At 44.2% G+C, this 18338-nt stretch overlaps 2 protein-coding genes across 2 annotated transcripts; both read right to left on the bottom strand.

Moving 5' to 3' along the window:
* On the bottom strand, window positions 2151-3512 carry LOC8065015. The gene has a single exon (XM_021450422.1). The coding sequence runs from the start codon at window positions 3364-3366 to the stop codon at window positions 2479-2481; it is 888 nt and encodes a 295-aa protein (XP_021306097.1). The 5' UTR covers window positions 3367-3512; the 3' UTR covers window positions 2151-2478.
* On the bottom strand, window positions 8391-9778 carry LOC8065014 (antifreeze protein Maxi). Its single transcript, XM_002437571.2, has one exon. It carries the CDS (start codon window positions 9487-9489, stop codon window positions 8623-8625), a length of 867 nt encoding a protein of 288 aa, XP_002437616.1. The 5' UTR covers window positions 9490-9778; the 3' UTR covers window positions 8391-8622.

Below are 18338 nucleotides of genomic sequence, written 5' to 3'. Positions count from 1 at the left end.
AGGAAATCAAGCTGAAGCACAAGTTGAAAGTCTGGTCATTGTGACATCCAAATGAGTGGTTTGTTTTGCCGTCAATCTTACTCTGTTCTGCTCTGTTATGCACACTAGGAGATTCACGTGAATTCTGCACAGGCTCTGTTAGCGAGAAACTGCATGGTTCTCCTGAAGTATATCAAGGGTAGTTAGCTAGTTGGACTAACCCTAGTCTGCACTAGGAAGTTGGGCTAACCTTTCATCTGACATATACTTAGATTTAGTTCTTCATCATCGAGCTGTAACTATTTGGTCCATTTGTCTAACTCATCCGATTTATCAACCAATTGTTTTTTCTCTTTTTGTATGCCCTATTAATATTTTTGGTCCAACCCGTAAAGAATTGGTGAAATGTTCATTACTAAAATTGTGGAATTCTTCTAATATTTTTAAATAAAAATAAAACACTACCACTAGCCATAGCACAAAGAAATCCTCACTTGGCCCTTTAGGTGTGTGACCGATCTTCATGTTAATAAGATGGTTTCATCTTTTGTTTTCCATTTCACTCTAAACTAGCACTCTCCAACGATAGTGATTCAGATCCTTGGGGTGTAACTTAGTCATTCGAATTTAGGCCCTCGACATTACATGGATGCTAGATTTATTTCAAGATATAATGATCCTATTTTTCTTTTATATAGAGGCCGATGGGAATGTCCGATTGACCGGCCCACAATCTGTGTGCAAACGATTGAATTGGCTGTTTAGACTTTAGAGAAGATTGCATGGGCCACGAGCCCAAGTACAAGAGACACTAATCTCTGGGCCAGATTAACATCTCCTTTGTTTTGGTTGCTTTATTATTATTTTTTGTTTCTAAAAAAAATTATTATTTTCTCCTTGCTCTCGTTCCTAGTCCAGCTGCTCCCTCCCATTCCCAGGCCAAAATCACTGGTCAACAGTCAACACGGTTGATTCTAAAATAAAGTCAACACGATTGATACAGCGAAACAGAGTACAGAACAGAGCAAAACAGAGTATCACTTCTTCAGAGTTTTTCTTTTTCCTTTTTTCTTTTTGACGAAACTGGAGGAGCTTGAAAGCCCCTACAGGAATTTATTGAAATAAAAGCACAAACTTACAAAAGTAGCAGCAAGAAGCAAAAGACTCAGGAGACAAAAAAAAGAGAAAAAGAAGATGAAGAAAGAAAGGCAGATTACAATAGATTCTGGATCCATAAATCAAACTCTACAGTGTGTTTAGTCTTGACCCTTAGGGTAAGAATTTTCAGCTCTAAGGCAAAGACTGCTTTTGCTCTTGTGACATTTGGGGGAATTCCTTTGAAGATCCGATCATTTCTTGTTGTCCAGATTGCCCAACACATCAGAATTACCAACATCATAAAGAAATTCTGGTTGACCTGGTCCCTAATCTGTTCCACTGCTTGAAGAATGTTCATCTGATCATGAATGACAATCCCCAATGAATCCAAGCACCGAGTCGCGAATTGACAGCCCAGAAAAAGGTGTTGAAGGGTCTCCTCTACTCCTGCTTGGCAGAGGACACAGGTATACGAAGGATATAGTAACAGCAGTGTAGCCTGCTTGCTTGGTGCATGGGGAGACTTGGAGAACGTCGTTATTCGAGCTGTCAGATTTCCGGAGCAAAAACTGCGCACGTTTTACACCGTATGAATGCTTACGCGCAATTGCTAAATCTGTATAGCATGCAGTCCAGGATTTAGCAATTGTCAATTGGTAGTATATCGTCATTTGCATGATAAGCTTCCTGCTAATTAAGGAGCTCTAACATAGGAGCCGTCCCTAGTACTTCAAAAGAGTCTAGACTCTAGAGGGAAACACAAAGAGACATGCGTGCATAAGTTTGCAGGCCTAAATTCCTATGGTAGGAGTAGCTAATCGCTCCATCCGGTAATCTAGCATATACAAACATTTTAGAACTGTATTTACTTTTAATTTAAAGGATTCTAGGGGGTAGAAAATAATTTCACATTAAATAATTTCTAATTTATCAAGCAATCGCTATTAATCATTTGTAATGGTAGTTGATAGGGCCCTTTTTAGAAAATAAAGTGAGATTAAACTTATATAACTTTAAGTAAATTTATATAAAAATACACTAAGTTACACGGTGCCAAATAAATACACTTAATTTAGGGTGAATTTAACGAAATTGTGTTGGTGTAGGTATTTAAATTAAAACGACCTACATTCAAGTACATATACATGAGATAGTATCTTGAATCAGTACTGATGAATACTCTTTATTTTGCCCAAAAAAATAACCCAATCTTACTATTCTCTTACCGCTGTAATCACATACAGTACAAGCACGTATTGCATTGGCTCGTGCATGAACACTGATGATCGCAGCCCAAAAAAATAACCTCTTCTAAATAATTGTACAACTTTATTTGGTTTTTGTTCAGGTAGTGTATCATGTCAAGCTTAATTCACACCAAGCTAAGTAATTAAGGTGCAACTAAAAAAACATTGGCGTGTGAATGTTGAGCAAGGAAACCCTGGTCTGCACAAGGCTCCTGAACACCTTCTCGCTCTCGCTCTCCAGCTCCCTCACGCACTGCTCCAGCTCCTGCAGCTTCTCCAGCGCCGCACCCTCCCGCCGCTCCTCGCCGCCGTCACCCATCACCGTCGTCCTCTGCTTGCTCGTCCTGGACAGCGGCGGGAGCCGGCTCTTCTTGGTCGAAGCCGAGGCCGGCGACGCCAGCGCCGCCGCGGCGTCAGCGACGGAGCCGACCTCGAGGAACACGGCCGCTGCCGCCGCCGCGGTGTCGTTGACAGCCTCGGCGACGGCCCTGGCGACCTCAGCCGCCTCCGCGTGCGTTTCACCGCCCATGCCGCCGGCGGCAGCAGCAGCAGGGCCGCGCGCGCACCTGGCGGCCTCGCGAGCCACGGCGTTGGCGAGCTGCTCGAGCTCCCTCCCGGCCTGCCGCTGCTCGCGCGCGGCCGAGGCCAGCTTGGCGCCGTCGCGCCTGCGCACGGCGGCGCGGAGCTCGGCCGCGTGCTGCCGCAGCGCCACCAGCGCCGCCAGGAACGTGCCGAAGGCGTCGGCCAGGACGAGGAAGCCGTCCAGCAGGCCGTCGTCGGAGTCGGCGGCGCGGGACAGCGCGGCCTGCGCCAGCGGGAGGCGCAGCAGCTCGTCCAGCACGCAGAGGAGCGCGCGGACGTGCGCCAGGGATAGCGGGTACTTGGGCCCCGGGTTGGACGTCCATGACCGCAGCGCCAGGAGCTGGTCGTCCACGTCCGCCAGCAGCGGGTGCGTGTGGCACGGCACGCTCGCCGACCGCACGTGCCCGGCCACCGCTAGCGGCCTCGCCGGCGGCGGCACGGTCATCGTCGTCGGCGCCATCGATATCTGTACGTCTTGACGATGGGTTAGCTAGGTAGCTGTGATCGGCGGGCGCGATGGAACTGATGATGAGCTGACGATGGAGCTCGATCGGTGACAAGCCAAGCGTGTGCGTGTGCGTGTGTGTGTGTGTGTGTGTGTGTGTATATATATATATATATATATATATATATATATATATATATATATATATATATATATATAGAGGAAGACGAGGTAGCTATCTGGAGCTGTTGGGTTGTCGCGGCGCTGGTCACTGTTTGAGAAGGCATGCACACGGCAGCAGCTGAGCGGAGCAGACAGGCATCAGTCGCAGCTGGATGGTGGATCACCGACGAAGCTTCTATATATGAAGTGGACGCTGCTTCACATACATGCATGCACACGCTGGCACGCAGACTGCAGGCACAACTTCACAGTCACAGGACAGCTAGACCTTGAAAGCTGTGCAAGTACGCGGGCGTGGATGATATTCGCCGCATGCATGTCCGCCACGTACTGTACTGTACGTACGTACGTACGGTTCTAGCTGGACTTCAGTGGCCGTGCGATTATGAACTAGTGGCCAAGATCGCACATCTCAGTCTCATCGATACTCGTTCGGTCCCAAATTAAAGTCATTCTAACTTTGTTGAGAGATGGTAGCAACTAAATTTGTATAATAAAATTTGACATGATTTAACTCTTAAAAAAACTTAGAATGGCATAATTTGGGAGAGTACTTTGGAACGTGGAGCACCGGAATTTGCTTGTTTATACACATAAAGTGCCGGATGAAAATCGAAGTGTACATACCGTGAAATTTTGTCGGTAAGTATACATTGCAGCACTCCCTCCATTCAAAAAAAATACAATTTTTACACAGTGTCATATGTTAGTATATCAAATTTGACCAACTATAGATAAATTTTTATGATAATAAAAACTAATTACACAATTTGCATTTAAATCGCGAGACAAATCTTTTAAGCCTAGTCACTTCATAATTAGACAATATTTGTCAAATAAAAACAAAAATACAAAAAACTTTTTGCAACTAAACGATGCCTAAACAAGGCCTTAGATCGAGGTTTACAAGGGACTCATCCAGCGTTGGTACCAAGAGGCTCGAGCCCCATTCGACTTCGACCTGGTGCTAGATCCACCCAAGAAACCAATTACCGCCCTTCCAAAACGAAACAAAACAAAACAAAACAAAACAAACCAAACCAAACATACAGAATGGATGCCGGGAAATCCGAGGATGGAAGGAATTTGAAAATACATATGGGAGGGAGCAGTTATAAGAGATCGAGGTGTGCATAGAGATCAGTAGACTTTGGGCAAGGGAGGGGACGATGCATTGTTGGCGTTGTTGCATAAAATTGTGGGATTCTAGGGTACGGCTGGCAGGCGCCATGCATGCCAGCCAGCTGTGGATGTCGCGGTGTTGCCGGTGGACGGTCCAGTGGCCACAAAGCCCGGCCCACAACATATGCAATTGAATAGAATATAGTGCACGAGGGCATCGTCTCTTATCTCATCTCATCTCTGGACGACCTGAAAGGAACCCCGGCCGCCATCGCAATCGCAGACCATGGCTATCCATCCATATTCCATAGAGATCGGATCGGATGGTTGACCTAGCAAGCTACTAGCCCAGGGAAGAAGATATGAATAAGCTTACAAGCAATACTTCTAAACAATATGAGGTCACTACCCTAGAGGATCTATTTAGCACACCTCAGCTTTCCAAATGAAATAGTTTTTTTAGCTTCGGCTCTACCACCAGCTCTGTTATTAGTGAAGATAATAAAACTGTTTCAGTGAACTGTTCGCCAAAAACAAATACCTCCTAGTAGCTGATAGAAATACTCTTATCATTTAATGGAACGGTTTATTATTTCTATCTATAAAACCGAGCCAATAGAATTTCTTTGTCACGAAACTCGATTCTTCTCTCGCTCTCTTCTTAAAAATGTAGCCATATATACCACCAAAAATATTTACATAACAAATTATTGCGAATGAAATCTGAGTAAGACTCTTAATGAGATTAGCCTGATGATCCTAGTTTTCTATGTGTCTGATCCACACTGATGAACAGGCTGTTTCCTAGCTACCATTTAGACTAGGTCATGGTTACATCACTCGAGCTTGCTTTCCTTTGCTTCCATCTGTATTAGCTGCTGCAGGCAGGCAGGCAAAATGTCTATGGCGATGAGACATGACAGATGTGCTGCCATTGCACGCGTATCCTGAAGTTGTGACAGCTCAACCGATCGATGTTTAGAGTTTAATTAGACCCCCAATTGTACGTGTGAACTTGCTTCTTAGTCACGCTAGAGTAGACTCAGATCAAACTATATTGGTGTGTGTGTGTGTGTGTGTATAGATCAGAGTAGAGTAGACTCAGATCAAAGTAGAGTAGACTCCATAGCTAGTCTAGATTGGTTTTGGTGTCCAGATTCCAAATGTCTCTGATCTTGCATGCACGCGATGCCATCGACGACAAATGTTAATATTTTTATTAGCTGCAACTCTGATGTGTACACGCGGTTAAGCACGCTAGAGGCCGAGTCAATAGATGAATATATGTAGCCGTTATTTTACCCGTTTTGATATACTTGTTTACTAATCAGAGGGGACACACATGTAAGTTATAATTTCACGTTCTTATTTCAAAACTGATGAAAATTTAGCTCTGAAGACACTAGCTGTTTGGACAAGCAGAACTAATTAAGGCGTCCATGAATTAATTCGACTGTATTGATTCGCAATTAGTTCAATAGAATAGTCTGAGACTCGCCTCACTTACCACTTACCCCGTATTACCGAGATTCCTTTAGTTCAAATATGCAGATTCATTTGATCGAAGAAATGGCTGGTTTTCTTATAAGTTATATAGTGTACCAAGGTGCATGGAGTGGGAAACAAAAGGTTCCCTCTTTCACCTTGATTTAATTAACTCTCTAAAAGAACCAACTCGAATCTACCAAGATAACTTGCACTACAGGAAAACTGGGCTTTGCCGACTGCTAAAATACTTTGCCACCTGCCAAAGACAGGGCAGTCGGCAAACATTCTCTTTGCCGACTGCCCAATTATCCTGGTAGGTGACAAAGAAAAGCAGTCGGCAAAGACGTCCTTTGCCGACTGTCTGGCAGGTGGCAAAGAAAAGCTGGTGGCAAAGGTGGCTGTCTGGCAGGTGGCAAAGGTGGTGGGACACTAACGGTGCCCATCGCCGTCCCTTTTGCCACCTGCCAGGCCGTTAGGCAGTCGGCAAAGATAAAATTTTTTATTTTTGAAGTTTGAAATTAGGTTTTGGACATTTGACGTCATCACTTGCTCCAAACTTCCTCAAACTTTTTTCATAGCCTCCACATGCAATAAGAGTGAACCTTAAAAACTTTCGTGATTTTGTGACCCTTTTTGCTATATTTTGTTAATTAATTTCTTTAATTGTATTTTCCACCGCAAAATGGTGGCAAAGGCTTTGCCGACGACTTTTCTCTTGGCAGGTGGCAAAGGTTTCTTTGCCGATGAATTCTTTGCCACGTGTTCTTTGCCGACTGCCACGTGTAAAGCAGTCGGCAAAGCCTTTGCCACCTGTTTTAGGGCTTTTGGCAGTCGGCAAAGAACGAATTCCAGTAGTGTTGTATATATGTCAAGTATATTCTACATTCTTTCTTAATTGGAAACCATGTTTTGCTTTTTTTTAGTGTCGGTGTGGGCCAGCTGGGCTCAAAATTTTGTGATATTTTATCCTTTCAGCGACCTCGACGATAAATGTACACGCAAGTAATTTCGTTTTTCATTCACATAAGATCTCTCAAGATTTCCAAATTTTAGTTAAAAAGTTTCACAGACTTTTCAAAAAAAATTTAACCGATCGAAGTTTCAGCAATTTTAGTTTCTATTGGCCCTCTTCCGGTATCTGTGTCACAACCGGTAGGTCGAAGCAGCCAAACAGCTAGTACTCCCTTCATCTCAAATTGTAGGTTATTCCAAGAATCTCGGAGAGCCAAACTTTTTAAAGTTTAATTAAATTTATATGATAATATGATAAAATAATAATTATTATGATACCAACTAAATATCATTAGATTCTTCTTTAATTATATTTTCATAGTATACTCACTTTACGTTACAAATCTTAGTATTTCACTCTATAATTTTGGTCAAACGTGAAAATACTTTGACTATCCAAGATTCTTGGAATGACTTACAATTTGAGACGGAGGGAGTACAAAACAAGGGAAAATACCAGGGAAGGAGAACCGGGGCAAGTGAGGATGAAGTAGATGGGCGTGGGCTGTTGGATCAAAGGAGGAGCAATGGGCCAAATTTTGAATGTTCATTAAGATTGTGTACTAAAGACGTTCTTTGTTTGCTACTCCCTTTATTCCAAAGTATAAATAATTCCAACTTTCGAGCTTGATATATAGCTTTTTTAATATATATGTAGACATAACATATATCTACCTAAGAAAATAGGAACGATTTACAATTGAAAGCAGAGGAAGCGGTAGTTCTCTTTTTATATAACAAAATTTCTAGAAATTTCCTTATTTTTCTCCTTATAAACATTTTTTATACTTTCAGTTCATTATAAACATTTTCTATACTTTCAGTTCATACAATAGGAAGCTGTAGAACAGGGTTTTTTTAGAAAGGATGGCAAAAGGTTTGCCGGAATTTTTATTAAATGACGAAAAACAAAAAGAAAGAAAAACCGAACTACAAGAGTAGAAATAAATAAGATTTACAACAAGTATAACATCATTCAAACAAATCCTGGAAAATAATCCTCATCAGTTAGTCATCTCAGTGTGCTTAAAATGTAGGTCGTGGGATCGTGGGGTTCGACGACAGAATAGTGTCCATTATTGGTGAGGACACAATAGACTGCACATGGATTGAGATGATAATATTGAGTGTATGTTTAGTGAGGAAGATACTCTAGATATGAAGAAACGTGCAGTATACGATTCTGTGTGACTACGTTATTAGTTTAAGCTACCGACTAGCTACAAATCACATTATTGTTCTAAGTTCGTTCTTCATCTGATGAACAGTCAGATAATGCATGCCCTCCTGATATTACAGTACAAACTTTTATTTTATCTGGGACTATGCTTTTTGACTGAATTTCTGTGTTATTTCCATCTGCATGCATCTGGATACTGATGAGATGAAAGTAAACAGTATATATATAGTATGTATACAACAGTTAGCTATATATCTTGTGTTGGCGAAATGGCGACTGATGATTGTCTAGATCGCCGGAGTACGGATGTTGAGCAACGATACCCTAGTCCGAACAATGCTCCTGAACACCACCTCGCTGCCGCTCTCGCACTCGTCGATGCATCGCTCAAGCTCCTCGAGCTTCTCCGGCGCCACATCGGCCGTCTCCGGCTTCTTGGCGAAGGCAGCAGCTAAGGTCGTCGCGGTCTTCTTGTTCTTGCTGGAGGACGTGGCGGCAGACACGGACGCGACGGCCGAGAACACGGCGGCGGATGCCGCGGCGCTGGCCGCCGCGGCGTCCACGAGCGCGGCGGCCATCTCGGCCTCCTCAGTGTCAGTAGTAGTAGTGGTTGCGGCGGTTCCGCCGAGCGCAGACAGGCGGGCGGCGGAGGAGGACACGGCGGCGGCGAGGCGGGCCAGGTCCTTCTCGGCCCTGCGCTGGGCGCGCGCGGCGGAGGCGAGGCTGGCGGCGTCGCGCCTGCGGAGGGCGAGGTGGGCGTCGGCGGCGTCGCGGCGGAGCGCGAGGAGTGACTCCTGGAACCCGCGGTGCGCGTCGGCGAGGAGGAGGAAGGCGTCGAGGAGGCGGTCGGATGAGGCGCAGGCGCGGCGGACCGAGGCCTGCGGCTCCGGGAGGAGGAGGAGCTGGGCGAGCGCGGCGTGGAGCGCGTCGATGAGGGCGAGGCCCGAGGCGGGGGAGGGGGAGGTGGAGTCTGAGGTGGCCCAGGCGCGGGCGGCGGCGGTCTGAGCCTGCAGGTGCGCCAGCAGCGGGTGGGAGTGGGAGCGGCACGGCAGGCTGATGGAGCGGACGTGGCGCGCGGCCGCGGCGCGGGGTCGGGTGATGGCGCGTGCTGGGCTCAGCTGGAAGGAGATGGAGCGGCCGAAGCTGGGCGCCATTGTTGTTGTTGTAGTTGTAGGTAGCTTGCTTGGGTTTGCAAGGTAAGCTATAGCTAGGTAGCTCGATGGATCGATCGTTCGTTTGTGTCGTCGTCGTCGTCGTCGTCTGAGATGGAGAGGGGGAGGCGAGCGAGGTCGTTGGTATATATATATATATATATATGGAGAGGAGCCGGGAGGAAGACGATGGAAGCCAGGTAATGGAAGGTAGCTGTTGGTACTGGTTGCACGTGTGTGTGTGTGGGTATTAGCGGCAGCGCACAGTGAGCTAGGGCATGCATAGGGGGGACATGATCCGCGACGACAGGTTGGAGCAGCGGCTGCCGTTGGAACCAATGCAATGCCATGATGCCTACTCGTAGGTGTCATGTTGGCTTCATCTGCACAAAGGTGAGGTGTCCGACATGCAACGGAAGCAGGGGACGCTCCGATCTGTGACTGTAACACAGACACACACGCACGCACGTCACGCGACCATCGCACATGCATAGGATTGATGTAGACTAGCCAACTGCATGCCCAACTGTGTGCATGGTCCAGGACTCGAGGGCCTGGTTTAGTTCAACTGAAAACCAAAAAATTTTCAAGAATTTCCATCACATCAAATATATGTATGAAACATTAAATATAGATGAAAACAAAAACTAATTACACAGTTTAGCTGTAAATCACTAGACAAATCTTTTGATCCTAGTTAGTGCATAATTGAATAATATTTGTCACAAACAAACAAAATACTACACTCGCATGGGCGCGGCTGGATCATCATCATCTCATGGCATGCAGTCGCATTTGTCAAACACTCAACGAACACACCTACACGACCGGGTGGTTTAGTAGTTGGGTCGCCGCAAGGCTACCTACTAGGGCCTTGTTTAGTTCCTGAACTATTTTGTAAAATTGCAAAATCCCAAAGAGAATGTTTAGCACACCAAAAACCTGACAACAACTTTTTTGCTTTTGCTGTTTACTTACCAAAATATTTTGCAAAACTGCAAGTAATGCAGCTGCATTAAATGGTTGCCATGCAACCCCATGCACATGCAGGTTGACATTGATGCTGCTGTTCCACTGCTTGGCCACCATGCACAACATGCGTACATTGAATTATACACAAAATCACAGGCACTGTTCATGCACACTTTATTACAACAAAACTGTAATCATCCTATTACAATATTTATTTCCTATTACAACCACATAATGGGCTCAACAATGTTACAATAAACATCACAGCTCATATATGTCCTCAAACATTCACAGATACTCGCATGAATTCAAAACTGTCGTACAAAAATTACTCACAAACCTCTGCAATCAAATAAACAAACCTGTGAACAATAACTACACTTTTACGAACCAGTTGCCATAGCATAAGCAAGCGAGTCACGGAATGCAGCCATCGGGTTTGGACCATCTTCCACAACCTCAGGAGGTGGCTGATTCTCATACGCTTGTCGCGGCACATAGTTCTCATTATTGTCACACCTATTGAAGTGCTTATCTGGTATGCCACTGCTTCTCATAAAATTATGCAGGGCCATACATGCAACAATGATTTTTGGATTGCTTGTGAGGTGCGTATGGAGGTATCTTTTGCAACATGCGCCACTTCATTTTCAAAACTCCAAATGCCCGCTCAATAACATTTCTAAGGCTAGAGTGCGCATAATTGAAGATTTCCTCTTTACCTTGTGGCTCCGGCCCGTCACGGAACTCCTGCAGATGGTACTTGTTGCCTTTGTAAGGAGCTAGGTACCCCTGCTTGTTAGCATAGCCCGAGTCCACGAGATAGTATTTCCCTGCATGAACAAACAAGCAGTTAGCCACACTGTCATCAACTATTAGAATCGGTCATGTGTATCAAATAGTCAGTACCTTGAGGTGGATGTGGGAACACAACGCTATATGTTGTTGTCGAGTCATTGAACACTCTCATGTCATGAACAGATCCAGGCCAGCCAGCATTGACAAAGGTGAACCTCATGTCGAAGTCACAACTGTAACACCCCAGGTGTTTGTCACTTGCTAAGTACTAGGTTTGAGCTCAAACATGACAAGTTCAATGGTAATAAAGAGGTCAAAGTCAATCTATGAAAGTAAACTCCAACTTGGGCTTGGTGTATGCAACCTTGCTTGCATATATGCCTTTTTAAAAGGTATGCTTTGATGATGCTAAAGGAACCTTTCCATGTGTCTCATATCTGTCCCAATCTATGTTGGTCTCTGGAAATGTTTGGTGAAGTTTGGAATCAAGAAGTCACATGAAATGATAAGTTATATCCTTGTTGGAATGACTCTATTAAGGAAATGGAATCATGGGTCACCAACCAAACCTTGCAAACTTGCTCATATGACACTAGATGAATTATACAACAAAAGTCGTGAAGGGTTCATGTTGAGCTTATGTCAAGAAAATGCTTCAATTGGCCTAAAATCCTATTTGGAGCTTTATCGGGTTACTACTTTGACCAAAGTGAAAGGTTGACCTCTGTTCCAGTTATGAGGTTCGACCCTAAATGAAAGTTGTAGTATTGCTTCTGTAGAACAAACTTTATTTAAGGATCAAGAGCTAGTTTGGTACCTATCCTAATCAAATTGAGCTCTCAAGAATCAATTCAGTGCTGATTTGCTACCTCCATATTTTGGCTAAGTCCCTGAAAGTGACAGCAGTGAGTTAGCTCTTTCATGACATTATATTATCCAAATTCTTATGGTAACTCAATTAGATTCCTTAATATGAGTTGGACTACTCTTCTTGATGAAAGCAATGGATCAAGTATCATCAAATTTGGAGTTCATTTGGGTATCTAAAAGTAGCTCCCAAAACAGCAAAAAGTTATTTTATCGCTAAACGGACGTCGACCCGTTGGCATGCCGCGTTCTCGTGTTTTTGTTAAGCAACTCAAGTTGGTCCAAAAGTAAAAGTTGTGGATAATTGTTTGGAGAAGGTTATGTAAAAAGTTGCATCAAGTTTGACATGGTTTGGACCATCAATTCTTGGTTTTCCTAATCATCTTCAATACGTTGACACTCGTGATTTGGTATCTAATTATCTTCTAATCTGTTGGTCTAATGACTTAGCACGCTTAATCAAAGTTGTAGTGCACGACGGGCTGAGCAAACTTCGTTTTTGGCCCAAGGTCCAATTCGGCCCAGAAGTGGCCCAAACCGGCGTCCCACCTTTCCTACTTTGCTGCACGCCACGTGCTCGACGTTTTGCCTGCGTGTCGCCCATGCACCAGCAAGACCCCCACCTCATCTGCCATGACCTGCTGCTGATGGGGAGGGCTGCGACCGAGCTCCTCTCCACTCCCATTCACTCGCCCTCCCTCTCAGGCGCTCACCCTTACCATTGCCACTCGGGCGCGCAAGTGTGGCCGCGTCCACCATGGACGTCCGACGAAGCTCCTTGCCGTCGGCGTTCTTGCCTCTTGGAGCCTCATCCATCTCAGCCGGCGTCACCATCGACCTCCGAACACCATGCTTCCTCCCCTGCGCTGCCTCCTGAGTCGTGTCGTCGCTTGCAGACCTAGGTGGCCGGAGCTGCCATGGTGCGGGCCACTGCCTCCATGGCCTACTGGCCTCGAGCGGCCGTGGGTCGAGCCAGGGCCGTCATCGGGTGCGCAAGGGTTGCCTCCACCCTCGCTAGCCCTTATCTCGCCGCCGGAGTGCCTCCTCCGGCCGTCCACGGCGAGCTCCCCGTCGATGCTCTGTTTTCTCTCCCGTCAGGGACCTGCTGCAACAATTCGAAGAAGAGCAGGGGTCGTTTTGCGAAGCTGTGACTCATGTGAATAGTACCTGCAGGGACCTCTTGGTTGTAGTTTGTTTTGCGGATATCTCAAGGGTCTCTGTGCAAATCTGTTTTTCTTTCATATGACTGAAGTTTGGAAAATCATAATAAACTGTAGAGAAATCGTAAAATAGCAAATGTGGACTTTTTGGAATCCTTATGAAATTCTCTATGCAGTAGATCTATAATATGGCATGGTTTAGTTTGAAGTTTTAGTCGTAAAAATAGTTTTATACAGTTAGGTTTTGATTGTTTGTTATATTTGTCTTTTTCATAAATGCTGTGTTGTTGCCCAAATAAATGTGAAAATATTGTGACATGCTTTTCATATGATATTTGATGACTGGTAAAAGTTTTATGAATTTAGGAACAATAGATTAAGAGTTATAAAAATAACAAGTACCCTGTGTTCCTTTGCTCCTATTCTGAGTGGATCTGCATGTTTGTATTGTTTGGCTCAGTTAAGTTGTGAATCTTGCCTGGATGAAAATATATAAGTTTTAGTAATTTTCATAAGCTTTCCAAAAAGATAAATAGCATAATTTTTGGTTAAGCACATGTTTAGTTATAGTGGTTTAAATTACTGTTCCAGTTTCTGTCTAAACCCAGACAGGGTTGCATTGTTTGTAATGTAAGACCTTGTTAGTTGTAGATTTAGCTCTAGATGTTTATAACAAAGTTGTTCAAAATTTTATAAGCTTTCTAGAAAGTGCACAACCATAAATTATGGACATGTGAAACTCAAGTTATAGCTGTTTAATGTGGCATGACAGATTCTGTCTATGTTTTGGACAGAGATGTCTTTAAGGGGTTAATTGACCTTGTTAACTGTGGATTCATATTTATATGATAATAAGAAAGTTGTAGGTAACTTTATGAGCTTTCTAAAAAGATAATAATCATGTTTGCTGGAGTTCTACAACTCCAGTTATGCTTCCTTGAATTGCCTATCAGTTTTCTGTTTGTAATTGTACCTCTACTGTTTGGCAGCATGAGCAGTTTTATTTGTGCAATTAATTCCATGATATAAATGATGTTTTCTGTGAACCTTGTATATAGAAAAGATGTAGATAAATTACTAATATATCTTGTTGTAAAGTTTCATGTCATTTGGCTAAGTGGTTTGTGAGTTACAGTAGTATGAATTTCATCCTTTGAAATGCTTGTTCTCTGAAAATTCCTGGACCAGATTCTATGGTTATGCATGTTTGACTTGGTTAACTTGTTAATCATACTAAGATGATTAAAGATGAATTGTAGATAATTTTATATTCTTTCTAGAATGTCCTATTTCATAGTTTTTGGAGCTGTGTAGCTCTAGTTATGATGTATTTACTGAGTTGCTCTATGTATATCCAGAATTGCTGAAAATGTATGAATGCTTGATTGCTTACTTTGTGTATACTAAGTGTGACACATGTCTTTAGTAGTGATTAAATAATATACTTGTGACCTTGTAAAATGTGTGCCATGCTTGATATGTTGCTATCCATAGTTGGTTGTGTGATGCTAGTTAAATAACTTTAGATGCATGTGTCTTGAATACTTTTATGTGATGCATGTTGTGTTACTATTCTTCATATTCATGCACTTGCATCTTGCATCTCATCTAGGTGCGCTAGATGAATCACGTGAAGGTCTTGGTGTGGGAACAAACCCGAAGACAGTGGTGGGGTGGACCCATCCTGAAGGTGGAAGGACTAAACAAGTGTTGTGACCTAAGATGTCACAAAGATGGAGCCACTAATTGAACTGACTCCGTGTTGATCCCAGGCAAGCCCCGGAGCATTATAAGTCTCCCACTACTTTTGAATGCAATTGAGAATATATGTTATATATGTATTGTTGCATTAAGTATAGGAGTTGGGTGAAACCCTTGTTGCATAAACACTCCTTGTCTAGCAAATATACCTATAACCCTGTGTAGATTAAGGATCGAATCTAAATGCTTAGCTATGCTTAGACCGGTAGAAGCCAGGTGATGTCCTGTCACCTGAGCGAAATAGGTGGACACCTGAAAAGGTTGGCTATATATGCTATCATGGAAGTAACCAAGTGATGAGGATGAATAATTGGAGACCGGGCGGGACGATGATAGAGAAGTAACAAGACATGGAGGTCTTGGGTGCCTATCTATCCCCGCTTGTGTCGATTAAGGACCGATCGTTGACGGCCCTCTTGTCATGTTGAACGCATGCCCCACACTTAGCTGGAAGGATAAGTCGTTCCGACCGCGAAGCCTGAACACTATCCGGGCCGGGAGTCGAGCCGCCATGCGCTGTATTGGTGATGGTTGAGGAGAACGACGAGGGCGCGGTGCGCAACCTTGGTATACCTTGGATACCTTGGTCGCCGGAACGGTCCTCGGGTACTGGCGGTGCCTGCCGAACCCGCGAATTGGTCCTGGATAGTGCAATATGGTGACCTGTAGCTCACTTTGGCCGGTGAGTGTGGTTTGTGTGGGGAATAAACTCGCCAGCTGGTTAGAAATCGATTCGAATCGCCATCGCTCCTGGACAGTGAGCACTTGACTTGAGCTTCGTCATCGTAGTAATGTTTATGGAACACTTGGGTGGTTATGGTATGATGATGATGTTGGAAATGCCACATCAAATATGGGTACTATGGTTGTATCTTAATCAAGTGATTGCTTTAGTACAGGTGTTAATCTAGATGATAGGTTAATGATTATTAACTTGAGCTAAATACCTGAAAGGATTACTTAGTTGCAACTTAAGCTTTTTATGCAAAAAGTGTTGTCAAGCTAGCTCCACCAATAAAGCCTTGCATACTCCTTGGTGTCATATTATTTCTGGTTTATGACGGGTAAGTCTAGCTGAGTACCTTCTCGTACTCAGGGTTTATTCCCACTTGTTGCAGGTTGTGATGTATCATGGCTACTGCAAGAGTTGGATGACTCCTACCATATTAGAGGAGTAAGATCATGGGCATGATCCTTCTTAGTTACCTCATCTATGTTGCTTTTGTTGGAGTTGACCTGGATACTGGCATGTATTTGAAATAAGGGCAATATTAGTTTCAAATTACTTTGCTTCCGCTACTTTTCAACTTAAGTTGTAATAACTATCTTGAACTCTGATGTATATCAAACTACTTGTGAAATGGATGTAACATGTGACTTGTTATGTTGAATCACTACGATCTTGGCTTGTAAGATGGTTGGTTTGAAATCCCTCGTGATTTCACGGACTACCGGGTTTATGAGAGTTCGATTACGTTAAAGCAACTGCTTTGGCGGGAGTTTTTCGTAGTTGATCTCTTGTAAATTGGGCGGTTCTGTTCCAGCAACAAGCCATGACATTTTGTGTAGTGATTCCCTTGCGGCACAAGTGCTGAACAAACATGTCATTTGGCACTACACATTGGACATGAGTACCATCTATAGCCCCTACGCAGTCCTTGAAGTGGGGATAAAACCTAGGATTTGTTAGCCTTGGATGCAATGTTCTAAACTCTGGGTCAACTGGCTTAATGATGTCTGCTGCTAGCTGCACAAGGCTATTCAAGACTCTGTTGAACATTTTTGAGACAGTCCCCAAGGACCTCTCAAACCTGTCCTCAGCTTGCCTAACAGACTGTGGTGCCCCAACCATCCATAAGAACATCCCTAGAGCCTCAAAAGAAGTCGACTTGGTAGTCGATTTCAAACCGTACTTATCACATAAAAGGTCATGCAAGGTAAAGAACATTGTAGGGGTCATTCTAAACATGTTGTAACATGACTTGTCACTGGCCGTTTTAGCATGAACCCATTCAATGCCACTCATTTTAGGAACTCTATACTCAGCTCTAGACAGGTACTTGTCACAATGCATTGCATATTGGTACATACCAAAGATGAACTCATCCTCCTCAGCATCTTCCATCATCTGGTCCAGCAACTCATCTTCTTCCTTCTCCAACTGCTGCAGCAACTCCTCCCTTCGTGCATCATACCAAGAACTCTTAGCCTGCCACATTTACAGCACAGAGTTGTCAGCATTTGGTTAAACACATTCAAGGTTACCAGAATGCCCCAAAGGTAGCATAGTAGCACATACAAATTCATAATGCAACAAAGAATGGTGATCAAACAAATTAGTACATTCAAAGGTCTTTCCAAACAAGTGACAACATAGAGTTCAGAGTTCTTGAAAAGAAAGAAATAAAACCACACACACGTACGCACTACAACATACAACGATAAACCAAAAGCATCGGCCCTCATCTCCAGCAAAAGGTTCTACACTGTCAGTGCAACTACTGTCAGTGGAACTACGGCGCCATTGCTACATGCATTAGATGGAAGGTGTTCTAGGGGTCCACCGGCGGAGGGTTGCTGGCGAGCTTCTGGATGATTCGTATCCTCACTGTCTCACTTGACGAAAGGAACAAATCCATCTGCGCTTCATTCTCTGCCAGAGCAAGGAGTCCGTCGAACAGGGCTGGCGTGTCTCGAGAAATGCCAAGCTCATGCTCAGCAATCCTAGAGCACTCAGCTATTTTCCAGTTCACAGCTGTCCTTGCGGCTTGCTTGTCCTGTGCTTTTTTCTGCAGGGCATTCTTGTGAACCTCCAGCCTCTCTCTAGCAAGCTCCAAATGCGAGTTCATGTGCTGGTTCATGACCCTCGCGTATGTGTTCTTTGTCTTCTTGTTCGGGCTCGTAGCAGTTGTGCTAGTGCTTCCTGTCCTTTTGGTCCCAAGGCTCATAGGGGTACGGGTGTCCTCGTCATCTTGTCCTTCGTCATCAGATGAAACTTCATGCACTTGGGTTGTTGGACCAGCAGCTGGAACGTACGATGACGAGCCATCAACTGTGTTGCCGGCAAACATCTCGTCGAGCTGATCTAAGTACGGAGGCAGTCCATTTGACCTAATCTTCATGAACTCGGTTTCCTGCAGGCAGTGAAACAGTTAGATATTGTTGGAGATGTACAAGTGAATTCCAATGTATAGTCCATGAGACACATACCGTAGCGTTGTCGTTCCACCACTTGTCTGTAGCCTGGATGAACCCGTCAGCATCTATGTTAACTCCAGTGTGAGTACGTGCAAG

Source organism: Sorghum bicolor, chromosome 10 (genome assembly GCF_000003195.3).
Source record: "Sorghum bicolor cultivar BTx623 chromosome 10, Sorghum_bicolor_NCBIv3, whole genome shotgun sequence".
Taxonomy (NCBI): Eukaryota; Viridiplantae; Streptophyta; class Magnoliopsida; order Poales; family Poaceae; genus Sorghum; species Sorghum bicolor.
This window is presented reverse-complemented; position numbering and strand designations above follow the sequence as displayed.